Source organism: Vulpes lagopus, chromosome 2 (genome assembly GCF_018345385.1).
Source record: "Vulpes lagopus strain Blue_001 chromosome 2, ASM1834538v1, whole genome shotgun sequence".
Taxonomy (NCBI): Eukaryota; Metazoa; Chordata; class Mammalia; order Carnivora; family Canidae; genus Vulpes; species Vulpes lagopus.
Window position 1 is genome coordinate 36,720,880 of NC_054825.1, and position 13,718 is coordinate 36,734,597.

Genomic DNA, 13,718 nt, shown 5'->3' on the forward strand with positions numbered 1-13,718 from the left:
AATAAACTGGGATCCCTGGGTGGCGCAGCGTTTTAGCGCCTGCCTTTGGCCCAGGGCGCGATCCTGGAGACCCGGGATCGAATCCCATGTCAGGCTCCCGGTGCATGGAGCCTGCTTCTCCCTCTGTGTCTCTGCCCCTCTCTCTGTGTGTGTGTGTGACTATCATAAATATATAAAAATTTAAAAAAATAAATAAATAAAATAAACCAATAAACTGTAATGATCAAAGAAGAAATGTAGGAGACCTAGAGAAATCTGCATGAATGTAGGAATAGCTTGGGAAATTCATTTATTAATTCTCAACAATTCATTTTTTATCATTGCTAGCACATGATAAAGTTTTTGCTAAAAAAAATCTGATCATTCTACCTAATTGAACCATAAGTATTAATATGCTAATATCAATGTATCTCATAATGATTTTTAATGCCAACTAAAATGCTAATAACATAAAGCAAGTAGTCTACTCAGGTTCATTTTTTTTTTTTTACATTTTTTAAAATTTAAATTCAATTTGCCAACATATAGTATAACACCCAGTGTTCATCCCATCAAGTGCCCTCCTCAGTATTCAGGTTCATTTTTAAAAGTTAAATATTAGAATATACTTTGATGAAATGTTTAAGTACCTTATCAATGTTACAGGAAGATACGCACTTATATAGTTCAATTATGAACTATAGCATTATTTTTCTCTGGTAAATTCAGAAATGTTACTAACATTTCAACTTTAATCAACATTTTACATAAACTTTAGCTTTGAGAAGATTAATACAAACTAAAATAGGACTACTGATCGCTCCTTTTCTCACTGAGGTTAAGTATTACATTACAGAGGTCCATGGTAAACAAGATACCATTACATTGTGACCAGATAAATTGGGACTCACATCTGAAGCTTTTATTCTCATTTCCAAACAATACAAGTGCAACGATGACTTTCAGGGACAATGAAGTAAATTATTAAAATGAGAATATTAAACCCAATACCTCTTCCATCTACTTGGACTTCTAAAGTCCAAGAGTACTATGATATGAGATTTGTCAACACCATTAAAGCACACCCATGAGCACAAGGTTACCAGTTATCCTAGGACAATAAGACTCCATATATACAGACAGTTATGGCAAGTTAATAAGGGGAACCTTATTAATGTGAATGTATTAATGTAATGTAATGTGAACATGATCTAAATCTCAAGATTAATACAACGTAAATAAACGTGTGGACTGTATTTGGACCGAGGCTAAAAATACCATTGTTTAATCTTACTTATTTATTGTAAATATAAGATGACGAACTAATTCCTGTTTTTGAAGAAAGAATAATTGGTACTGGGTAGACATTTTGATTGGTGCTTGTACTTAAGACTGCAAAGTAGGGGGGATCCCTGGGTGACTCAGCAGTTTAGCGCCTGCCTTTGGCCCAGGGTGTGATCCTGGAGACCTGGGATCGAGTCCCACGTCAGGCTCCCTGTGTGGAGCCCGCTTCTCCCTCTGCCTCTCTCTCTCTGTATGTGTCTCATGAATAAATAAATAAAATATTAAAAAAAAAAAAAAGACTGCAAAGTAGGTTTGGTGGAGTATGCGATAATCATTGGTCAAAGGATAGTGAGGAACAAGGTATTCACATGACCTCAAAGTATCATCCCATAGGTAATATACTTTTACAATGAAAAGAGATCTGAAACACAATACCTTAACCAAATGAGCAAAATTTAGCATAACCAAGAATGGAGAAATCAGACAGCATGTGTCTCCTGATAGGATGCAATGGGAAATTCACAACTTGACCTACATAATAGTATAAAACCTAAATCACGAAGAAAAATCAGAGAAATCCAGAGTGGGGGTATGCTACAAGAAAATCAACCTCAATTTCTCAAAAATCTTTACAAGATTATAAATAACTAAAGAAACACAAAAAACCTGACGTTCAAAAGCAGTGTGTTAACTTTGGTTGTAGATCAAAATCAAAGTGGTTATAAAGGACATACATACTGGGACCAATGAAGAAATTTCAATATGGTCAGCATAACTAATTATATTATTGTATCAGTGTTAAATTGCTTAGGTGTGAAATGGTCTTGTGATTATAAGGAATATGTCTACATTATTAAGAAATACATGCTGAAGTAATTAGTTGTAAGGTAAAAAAAATTAATTGTAAGGTATCACTATGTCTACACCTTGTTTTCAAATGATAGAGGCAAAAAAAAATGTGTATTCACATATACATGGAGAATGAAACATGGTAAAGTGTTACCTGGCAAATCCAAGCAAATCTAATGGGTTTTCATTGTACTAATCTTTCTCTAGGTTTAAAATTTTTCAAAGCACAAGGGAGCCTAACTGGCTCAGTTGGTGCAGTGTCCAACTCTTGAGCTCAGAGTTGCGAGGTCAAGCCCCACACTGAATATAAAGTTTGCTTAAAACTAAAATCTTTAAAAAAAATTTTTTTTCAGGATGCCTGGGTGGGTCAGTGGTTAAGCGTCTGCCTTTAGCTCAAGACGTGATTCTGGGGTCCCAGGATTGAGTCCTGCATAGGGCTTCCTGCACGGAGGCTCTTTCTCCCTTGCTATGTCTCTGCCTCTCTCTGTCTCTCATGAATGAATAAATAAAATCCTTCAAAAAAAATTTTTTTTTCAAAAAAAATATAAAGTTGAGATATATAAAAAATTTAGTATATTGTTGAAAAAAGTTAGAAGAGAGGAAGCCTTAATATTCTTATCCCTAACTTCACAATAATAGTAAGCCAAGCTTAGAAGTACGAGTTCTTAATACATACTCTCTTCTCCTTGTAGCTAATGAAAGCCTTATCCTCCTCCAACGTTTTATCTAGATCTTCATCGGTAAGTTCAGTTTCCACACTTTGGTTTTCTTCACCGTTTTCTGGATTCTCAGTTAGATCTTCATCTTCCACCAAGTCTTCTAAACCACTTTCCCATAAAATTGTGGATTTTATTTTATTAACTGAATTATTAATATCTAGTGATGCATCTTGAGAAGACTTGGCAGGTCCAAATGATTTTTCCTGAGAAGAATTTAAAGTGTCTGGAACATAAACCTGTTAAAATATTCAATGTGACTTTTACAACAGAAAAGGAAAAATTGTCAACTAAAAAATAATTTCACACATTTAAGTCAAATGACAACTCTAGTGTTTAAAAAAGACCTATGCAGAGACAGAACATGAGAGACTCCTAACTAGGGGAAACGAACAAGGGATGGTGGAAAGGGAGGTGGGTGGGGGGACGGGGTGACTGGGTGATGGGCACTGAGGGGCGCACTTGATGGGATGAGCACTGGGTGTTATGCTATAATGTTGGCAAATTGAACTCCAATAAAAAATAAATAAATACATACATACCAAAAATCAAAAAAATAAATAAAATAAAAAATAAAAAAGGCCTATGTAAACAAATATATAAGGACTTCAAGCAAAAGGGCTTCCTGATTAGCCACTATGTGAACTAGACTGATGGCAGAGCAGACAATTCTTTATAAGAATGCTCCTAAATTGGGGGCATTCTGGCTGGCTCAGTTGGTTGGGCGTCTGACTCCTGGTTTCGGCTCAGGTCAGATCTCAGGGTTGTAGGATAGAACCCCACGTTGGGCTCCACACTTAGTTCAGAGTCTGCTTGGGTTTCTCTCTCCCTCTCCTTCTGCCCCACTCTACCATACTTGCTCTCTCTCTCACTCAAATAAATATATAAATCTTTTTTAAAAATAATAATAATAGCAAGGGAAACTTTCAATCTTGTCAGACGCCTCTTGTCAAATGTTTACATTTTTAATTTTCCATTATTTCCTAGGTTTACAGTTGTAAGTGCAAAATATATTAGCTATGCTGACAAAAAAATGGTTCATATTCTAATAAAAGACTTAACAAAATATGCAGAAATTTGAATATATTTACTTTTTGTGCAATGGCTGAGAATTTCAACACATTGAGCGTTTCATCATAGGCAAAATAACATTGGCTGATGTTGACAATCATGCATATTTTCCCTTTACCATTAAAAAAACTTTGAAAATAGTGGGTCAGTTTACTTTCCCGAAACGGCACATGCTGTTGAAACCTATGGAAAAGATTTCAAAAAACTCTAAATTAAAACAAATCTCATAAAGTAAGAATGCTGATAAATTTTACAAAGAAATAATTAATCTAGCTATCATGGACTTCTAGGTTACTGATTAGTTCTGCCTATGAAAGTCATTTTCTGTTTGTTATTTTCTTTAAATACTGATAACAATACTACTACTAATAATAACTCACTAGACAAAATGTTTAAAAAAATCACATTGAATTGGGTTGCATTTTCTAGCATAAAGCAATTTTACAATATACACCATGAAACACCTTTACTAAAAATGATGAAGGCTAATTATAATTTGCTCAGTCTAAAATACTAATTAATTCAGAAATCTATCACATCTAGAAGAAAACAATGATTTGTTAAAAATAAAGTGGTCATAGATGCTAAGCCAGAATCATGAGAAGCTTATTATCTAAAGTGTCTGTTGACATATATTTGCTACGGAAAATATTGTGTTTACTTGATGAGTCACTAGCATCAACTGACACTGTTTTTTATTTCAATTTTTTTCATCCAAGAACTCTAAGTATTTCTATTATAATCCATATATTGTCATTATGTAAAAGGTTAAAAACAAAAAATTTTCTAAAACTAAAGTTGAAAGTTTAAATGTTATTAATAATTAATATGCCAGTAGCACTTCAAGTAACACTTACTTTGACTTTTCACTGTTTTTCAAAACATTGATACACTTCCCCAGAGTCAATAAAGAAGTGTTGATGTTCCCAGTCTCTCTTAGCCTTTCCCCTTCATTCTGTGTCTTCATGGTTCTTTCTGAACCAGCAAGATCACATAAACACAATCTAAATTAACCAAAAAAAAAAAAAAACTATAAAAAGTTCTTCAAAACAGAATAATTCAAAATAATTACAATATATTTTTTAAGAGAGATAGAACACATGAGTGGGGATGAGGGCAGAGGGAAAGAGAGAACTGTGAGCAGGCTCCATGCTCAGCACAGAACCCTGCACAGGGCTCAATCTCACAATCCTCAGATCTTGACCTGAGCTGAAACCAAGAGTCTGACGTTTAACCAACTGAGCCACCCAAGCGCCCCCAAAATAATTACAATTTAAAGAATGCTAAACTTACTCACTGACGCGCATTACATGAGGCATTTCAGAATCTTCAATCTGTAATATTCTAATAGTGAATATGCTGTGACTAAAAGAAAATACAAAAATCAAATGGTATCTTTTAATTTCTGTATTCTAAATAGGCAAAGCAAGCAAAAAAAAAAAAAAAAATCAACATTTATTTCCTAATAACAGCCATACCTCCGGCATTGCATTTTCCAACTAGTTGCCAGATATTTCAATCCAATGTTCCATTGTCACCTACATACTAACTCCCTAAAACCAAACACCTATCTCTCATTTAGCCCCAAATTCCTTGAGACCTCTTCTTCTCTTAACATTCAAACTTCAATTAGTGAAATAACAGAATAAAATCTCAATTTACTTGCAAAAAATCATACTATTGGTTAAAATGGTGTGTGTATGTGTGTGTATATATATAATATGTGTATATATGTGTGTGTATATATATATACGTGTGTGTGTCTGTGTGTGTGTGTGTGTGTGTATATATATATATATATATATAGCTAATTTTCTTTGAGTAGACACCTAAAGCAAAGCATACATTAGGCCCAAATACAGGCTTATCTGGATCCTATACCATCTGCATGCCATCCTGAGCATGGGGGATGGCTCTTTCCCCCCTTAAGAGACAACTTGTTTTAAACATCTCACAGCTGTTGGGCAGCCCAGGTGGCTCAGCGGTTTAGTGCCACCTTCAGCCTGGGGCATGATTCTGGAGACCCAGGATCGAGTCCCACATCAGGCTCCCTGCATGGAGCCTGCTTCTCCCTCTGCCTGTGTCTCTCATGAATAAATAAATAAAATCTTTAAAAAATAATAATAAACATCTCACTGATTAAACTTATTTCCTTTTGTCTCTCATGCCTCAATCCCTTCCTTCAAAAACATCATTCTTTAACCCCTTGAGATGCATATTGCAGGCAACTCTTACAATATTGAGCTTAGATATTCACATATAAAACAACTAAGAGATTCCGTGCAAATTAGTAAATTTTGTTAGAACAAGAAATAGTCCTAATAAGCTTATGTGTTTAGTGCTCTTCAGTTAAAAGAGTATTTTTTTATGCCTATGAATTCATTTAACATATCAGAGAACCTACTAATTTAATCTTAAATTAGTTGTATTTACAATAGCACAGAATACCCTGGGTACTTCAAGTTCACATGGCAGGATTTCCTCTTTACCTCCTACTAGAAGCATTGTTTATTTTTGTGAAGGCAACACTCTGGTGCTTTATTCCTAGTTTTAAAAGTCTATATGCTTCTTTGGAATCAGACACTTGAATCCACTGTAGATCTTTAAAAAATAAAAGAGGACACATATCACTTTAGAAAAACAGCATTGTTGTACAATGTAATCTCTTTGGAGATTTGTAACCTCTTTTCCCAAAGACATAATGAAATATTTTAATAACACCCCTTAGCTGGAATCCACTCAGCTATTTCACATTCCACTAGAAAAATGATATACAAGAGAAGGACATTATAATTATTTTCCAATATTTAAGTTATAAAAACACAGATAAATGTTTTTCAACAGTAGGCTAAAGAGAAAATTAAAAATAAAAAAGATTACTTAGAATTAAACATCCAGGGAAAAAAAAAAAAGACAAAGCATACTGTGAATTACACCTACAAAATTACCTAGATGTGAGACACTGCAGACTACAATTCCTAAGTGAATCATGAAGCCAAATTTAAAGTCATACCCGGCACTTTATAAAAGAGAAGTAGAATACAGAAAAACATCAAAGTGCATTCTTTGTACTAAGAGTAAGCATAATTATTCTGAGTTGTAAATATGTATACATAAATATACACACATGTGAGTACAGGTCATGATGTTAATACATGTATGTACTTCCTACTTTGAGCAGTGGTTTTAAAAAGTTGAAAAAAAACCACTGTGGAAGAACAGAAACATTTCCATAGATCCACGGCAGCTATAAAGTAACAGAATAATGTGAACACCAACACACACAGCTCTTCCCAGAATCCCATCAATGATATTCAAGCAAAACAGTATTTACATTGACCCCTATACATTCAGGTTTAATTAACATATCAAAACACACTTCCAAAGCACAAACTTTTTTTATAATGTTGATGTTAATAATATAAAAGTTTTCAATCTCTAGTTTGATGTAACAAAGACTAGAAAGAAACTTCAGAGCAATAAGATAAAAAGCACTCATTACTATACCTTTTATAAAAGAATAGCCCTTTACATCTTGCGAAAGGCGTAGTATCTTTCTCTTTTGGAACTTAGATAATACGGGAACAAACAAGTCATAAACACATTCATTGTAAATCTCAAAGAAAGAAACCCACACAGAAAATTTTATATTATTATTCATATTCAAGCTAGCTTGTTCACAGTCTTTCATTGATTCTTCAGACTCTGGGATATTCAAAGAGTTTGTTAAACTTCCTACAAAAAATACAAAAGAATAATCACAAAATTAAGAAATTGACTAAAAATGAGATGAGACAGATCAAGACTTCTAGACTTGAAAAACTAATTATCCTTAATCTTTTTAACCAGCAATGTAAAACACTTTTTGGACCAAAGCAGATGTTTAAAAAAAAAAAATGTGTATTAACCAAAGCTTGGCTTCTTTTTATCTTTCTTTTCTTTTTTGAAAGAATGCCAATGGGTCAGCCCAGGTGGCTCAGCGGTTTGGCGCCACCTTCAGCCCAGAGCATGATCCGGAGACCCGCGTCAGGCTCCCTGCATGGAGCCTGCTTGTCCCTCTGCCTGTGTCTCTGCCTTTCTCTCTCTCTCTCTCTCATGAATAAATAAAATCTTACAAAGAAAAAAAAAAAGTTAAAAAATGAAAGAATGCCAATGAACCAAACTGAAGTTACATGTAAAAGACAAAGAAAAAATATTATCTCTTGAATTCTAAATGAAAGTTACAAGTGAAAGGAATTCTCTGTGATATTAAATCCAAATAAAACTTTACAGTGTTATTTCATATTGTATGTACCATTTTCTAAGAATTACTGTGATTAAAAAAATTAAATCATTAGGAGTGATTCAAAAATTAAAAGCTACAAGTGTATTTCATATAATCAACATTTGAAAAGTAAGTGGAGAAAGGAAACCTTACCATAAAGACTTTCATAACTATCATTCTGCATCACAACCTAAAAGGAACAATATTTTTTTAAGTTAAAAACCATTTTTAGTTAAGATTAAATAGCCAGTATATCATATCTATCTGAAAAAGTCACTAACCAAACCACAACCTTTCATCTACTCAATTCAAAGACTTATTAATCCTTTCCCCTAGTTAAATAACACAGTCTCATAATAAGAAATCTGGGAAACTACAGAAAAGTATTAAAAAGAATATCATCACATCCCTGTCACTCACAATTATTAGTAATATTTCAATATGTTCCTTCCTATCATTTTCCCCACATTTATTACATTGAAAGCTTTTACTCGCTGTAATTAAAAATTATTTGTAAACAAATAATGGTGGTTATGTAACTGAATAGATGTGAAATGACTTAATTATTCTATCAAGAATATTTAGATTATTTACAAAGTTTTGTCAGTAAAAATAATACTAAAATAAAAATCTTCATTTATAATTTTTTTCTTCTGCATTCTAATTATTTCCTTAGGATGTATCCCTAAGTGTGAATTAGTGGATAAAAAAACATGAAAAATGTTTAAAGTCCTACAGTACTGCCAAACTGCTTTCTAAAAACACATTTTACAATATATGAAAGCATGATTTCATTTTTTAAATATTCTAATAACTTCGTAGGTAATACAATGTTTTAACTGGATAACTTGTAAGACAAATTTTTTTCATTATTAATGACTTCAATTTCCTCTAAGGGGCACCTGGGTGGCTCAGCGGTTCAGTGTATGCCTTCGGCTCAGGTCATGATCCCAGAGTCCTGGGATCAAGTCCCACATCAGGTTCCCTGCAGGGACCCTGCTTTTTCTTCTGCCTATGTCTCTGCCTCTGTCTCTCTCTCATGAATAAATAAATAAGATCTTTAAAAAAAAATCCTCTAATTACCTACTAATCTCTATAATTTTCAAACTATTTTATTTCAGAAATCATAATCATGGACTCTGGGCTTTGAACTCCACTGAGCAAAAATCTTTTCTTACTTTGAAACCCTGATTTCTAAATCTTAAAAAAGAAAAACCCCACCAATATTTTGCAACTATCTATAAAAACTGTTAATAGTTTTAACAATCTTGAATAGGATAAATGTCTGAAAACAAAACATAAAATCCAAAAGAAACAGGAAGAATAGACAAATATACCTTTACAAAAAACATTTTGTGAAAAACTAATAGAGAAAAGAGACCAATACATAACCTAACAGATAAATGTTATAAGAAAGTTTCACTTTTTACTTCTCATATCCCTTGTTTATTAGATTTTGTGTGTACAAATTACTTTTACTTCTATAATTTTAAATTTTAGTTTTAATTTTTAAAATTTACTTTTTAAAAAAAATTTTGAATCATTACAGAACTATTTCTACAACAACCAAAAAAGATTTTAGAACCATTTACATTTGTATTGTTTAAACATTTCTGCTATTTGTACGATATAAGGCAAAAAGAGAAGTCTTCAAACAAATTTATATTTTTCTTTAAAAATAAAAAAGACAACCAACCATCACCAACACCACCAGGAAATATTCTAATATAGGCTGAAACAAAGTAAAGAGCTTATAAAAGATCATGATGTATATATTTTTCACATACTAGACTACTTCCATACCTCTTTAATTTGCCGAAGCAATGCACTTTTGCTAGCAACCTCTTCTTTCTCTTGGTATGGTGATAACCGTAAATATTCTCTAGATCTATGTGGTTTAAGGTTCATCTTTGTATACAGTCTTTCCTGGAGACTATCAAATAATACATTCAAAGTTCGCGGCAGAATACCAATATTTTCTTCTGTGCCTGTGAAAAGAACTTTTGTTTTATACTCTCTTAGAGTAGTAGGAAAGTGCAAATGTTCCTGGATTACCAATGCTCCTTTTATACCACCAACAGGCAAGAATGGACAACTAAGACAAAAGCAAGAGAAGCTGAAGGATTATTCAGTTTTCCATCACTTTGCTATTCATTGTATAATGGGTATTTTATCAACTATTATACTGATGCAAACCTGAAATTTTACATTGAGATCACGCCATAAGATTTGCCATTACCCATAATCACAACGTATAAAAGTAAACAAAATGCCAAAATGCTTCCCTGGGTATCCATACTTAATTCACTGCATCACATAAATCCTTTTCCTGAACTTTTATCATCTAATAATTCTCTATCATACTGGGAAAGTAATTTCACAAATGAATTAAATCAACCTGAATCAAAAGCCACTGGCAATACACATTCAATATGCTATTACTATCAGAGAGGGTGACAGAACATGAGAGACACCTAACTCTGGGAAACGAACAAGGGGTGGTGGAAAAGGAGGTGGGCGGGGGGTAGGGGTGACTGGGTGACGGGCACTGAGGGGGGGGCACTTGACAGGATGAGCGCTGGGTGTTATGCTATATGTTGGCAAATTGAACTCCAATAAAAAGAAATTTAAAAGAAATATATATGCTATTACTATTAAAAATGGAGCAAATGTACGAGGTAATGGAAACATAATTACATGGAAGTATTATGAGAATGAGTAAACATTAGTGCTTTTTTCTTTTCTGGCAAAAATAATACATATTACCTTGAAATGTATACGTTTTTCCTGAATTGGTTAGCCCATAAGTAAAAATCAGCCGACTTTGTCCTTTCAAGAGGTCCTTCACTGGCTGCATAATGCAACCCTGGAAGAATTCCTTCTGTGTAGTTTCTGGGCCAAAAACCTAATAAGCATTTTTTAAAACAAGTCTTTTTAGAAAATTCAAGTAAATGTTTACAATCAGTTCTACCCTATAACTCATGTTTTAACAAAAATTATTTTTTTAGGTTTATTTATTTATTTAAGTATCTCTACAGCCAACCAACATGGGGCTCAAACTCATGATCCTGAGATCAAGAGTTGTATGTTCCCGCAACTAAGCCAGCCAGGCACCCCTCATGTTTCAAAAATTTAAAAGATTTCTTTTATAAGATAACACTTAAGATAGGTGCCATAGCCCCAACTCTCACAAATATACATAATAGTTTAACTACTGTCAAAAAGTTTTCAAGATAGAAATCCAACCTAGTAAATCAACTTTTCATTGAAAATTTAAAAGAACATCTCTTAAAAAAAAAAGGGTTTAAAAAACACTATACAGGAATTTATTCCCTTCCAATTACATATTTACAAACCTGAAATTTGGGTTCTACTCTTAAGAAAAAAAATACAAGTGCCTAACACCTAAGTTCCACAAGCACATGATATATATATATAGTTCATTATATATAATTATGTAGCTATTTAGCCTAAGCCAAATTTCTTCTACTTAAAAGAAAAATCTTCAGTTTCACATAAGTACTTACCTTGGAGAAAGTAAATTTCTGTGCCATCTGCCCAGAGCTTTTCTCACTTAACCGACCAAGGATGCTCTGAGGATCTTTCAGCAAAAGAGTCTGTGAGTCCAACATATACACACAGCCCTAGAACACATACATGCATACATACATAAAGTCCCACAATAAATATATAAAAACAATGGTATTTTGTCCATTTAATGAAAGTAAAATCCAATTAAAGTCAACACAAACCTCAGACTCGTGTTCTTTTTCTGACTGTGTAAATGGTCTTATCCGAAGATAAACCTGGAGATAATCTTTGGATTCCAAACTATTTGCCTTAAAAAGAACAAAATAACTGTATTTTTAAAATGCAAAATATGGCTTTTCAGAAATCACCTTTCTTTAAAGTGGCTATTACATAACAAGCTGAGACTATACAGAACCTCTAAGCAAACAGTGATTCTTCTGTTTGTAACCGTTTTCTACGTCTAAAGAGAAGTAAATCTGCTTTAAAAAATATACCACAAAAGACTCAGTTTCCTCTACCTTTTATATTTATACTTGAAGTTTACAATATATCTCTTTTCCATAAGGTCCTAACCTTTAAACTAAACACAAATAACAGGGCTCTAAGTCACTAAAACACAGTATTCTAGAATAAATAACATGCAACCAGAATAGTTTATTATCCCAAATGTTCAATTCTATCCAAAAAAAAATTTTTTTTTTTTTTTTTTTTTTTTTTGCTATACAGCATTCTCTTTATTCCTGACTTTGGGAAGAAATGAGTTTAGCTCATTTTTTAAAAGTGATTCTAAAGAAATGTGGTTTTTTTCCTAAGTAAAAAGGAAACAATTACTAAATACAACTTGCTAAAAAAACACACAAAAACTAGAAAATCTTAACATAGTTGAATATCTATTAAAGAAATTCAGCTTATATTCAAATAAACAAAATAATTCCCAAAAAACCTCCCAGCCTTGGTAATTCATTAGCCTAACTTCTCTCAAACACTTTAGGATAAATCGTACAAATCACAGAGAGGCCTTCAGGAAAATAAAGGGAACACTTTTCAACTAATTTTGAGTATGAAATAAACTTCACATCACCATCTGACAAAGATTTCCCCAGAAAAAATTCCAGAATAATATCCCTAATTAAGACACATGCAAAAATTCCCTAAAAAAGTATTAACCAATATATAAAATAGAATAACATATCCTGACCAAAAATGTTTTACCTCAGAAATGCAAGGTCAGTTTAGCATTCAAAAATCAATTTGGGGGCAGCCTGGGTGGCTCAGCAGTTTAGCACCACCTTCAGCCCAGGGCGTGATCCTGGGGACCTGGGATCAAGTGCCACATTGGACTCCCTGCATGGAGCCTGCTTCTCCCTCTGCCTGTGTCTCTGACTCTTTCTCTCTGTCTCTCATGAATAAATAAATAAGTAATCTTTTAAAAAATCAATTTGGGTAAATAACTGTATTTTAAAAAAATAAAGAAATGTTTATCCCTACCAGATGTAAAAAAAGGGGGGGGGGATTTGAATGATTAAATGAAATTGACATAAGTATTCAACATCCATTCATAATAATTCACAGCAAAGTAGAATAGACAGGAATTTCTTTCAGACAAAGGGCATTTATAAAAATCTACAGCTAATATCATCCTTAATGATGAAAGATTGAATCTAGGATGAATAGCAAGACAAGGATTTCTGCTCTCACTGTTGTTTTTTTTTAATTTATTTATTCATGAGAGACACAGAGAGAGAGGCAGAGACAGAGGCAGAAGAGAAGCAGGATCCCCGCGGGGAGCCCGATGACAGACTCTATCCCAGGACCTGAGATCAGGACCTGAGCCGAAGGCAGATGCTCAACCACTGAAACACACCCAGGTGCCCTGCTCTCACCATTTTTACTCAACTCTGTACTAGAGGTTCTAGTGAATGTAATCAGGAAAAATGAGAGAGAGAGAGAGAGAGAGAGAGAGGAGAAGAGAAGAGAAGAGAAGAGAAGAGAAGAGAAGAGAAGAGAAGAGAAGAGAAGAGAAG

At 33.4% G+C, this 13,718-nt stretch overlaps 1 protein-coding gene across 3 annotated transcripts in view; it reads right to left on the minus strand.

The window, feature by feature from the left end:
• Nucleotides 1-13,718, minus strand: part of KIF20B (kinesin family member 20B) — a 75,711-nt gene that overhangs the window by 54,301 nt on the left and 7,692 nt on the right. For all 3 annotated transcript variants that reach the window (XM_041746244.1, XM_041746243.1, XM_041746245.1), the window contains exons 3-13: nt 11,916-12,002; nt 11,691-11,807; nt 10,930-11,068; nt 9,967-10,151; nt 8,317-8,353; nt 7,407-7,634; nt 6,389-6,500; nt 5,193-5,264; nt 4,757-4,903; nt 3,920-4,082; nt 2,789-3,067 (exon numbers count right to left, since the gene is read on the minus strand). In XM_041746244.1, the coding sequence (XP_041602178.1) occupies nt 2,789-3,067; nt 3,920-4,082; nt 4,757-4,903; nt 5,193-5,264; nt 6,389-6,500; nt 7,407-7,634; nt 8,317-8,353; nt 9,967-10,151; nt 10,930-11,068; nt 11,691-11,807; nt 11,916-12,002 (1,566 nt within the window). The remainder of the gene's footprint in view (nt 1-2,788; nt 3,068-3,919; nt 4,083-4,756; nt 4,904-5,192; nt 5,265-6,388; nt 6,501-7,406; nt 7,635-8,316; nt 8,354-9,966; nt 10,152-10,929; nt 11,069-11,690; nt 11,808-11,915; nt 12,003-13,718) is intronic.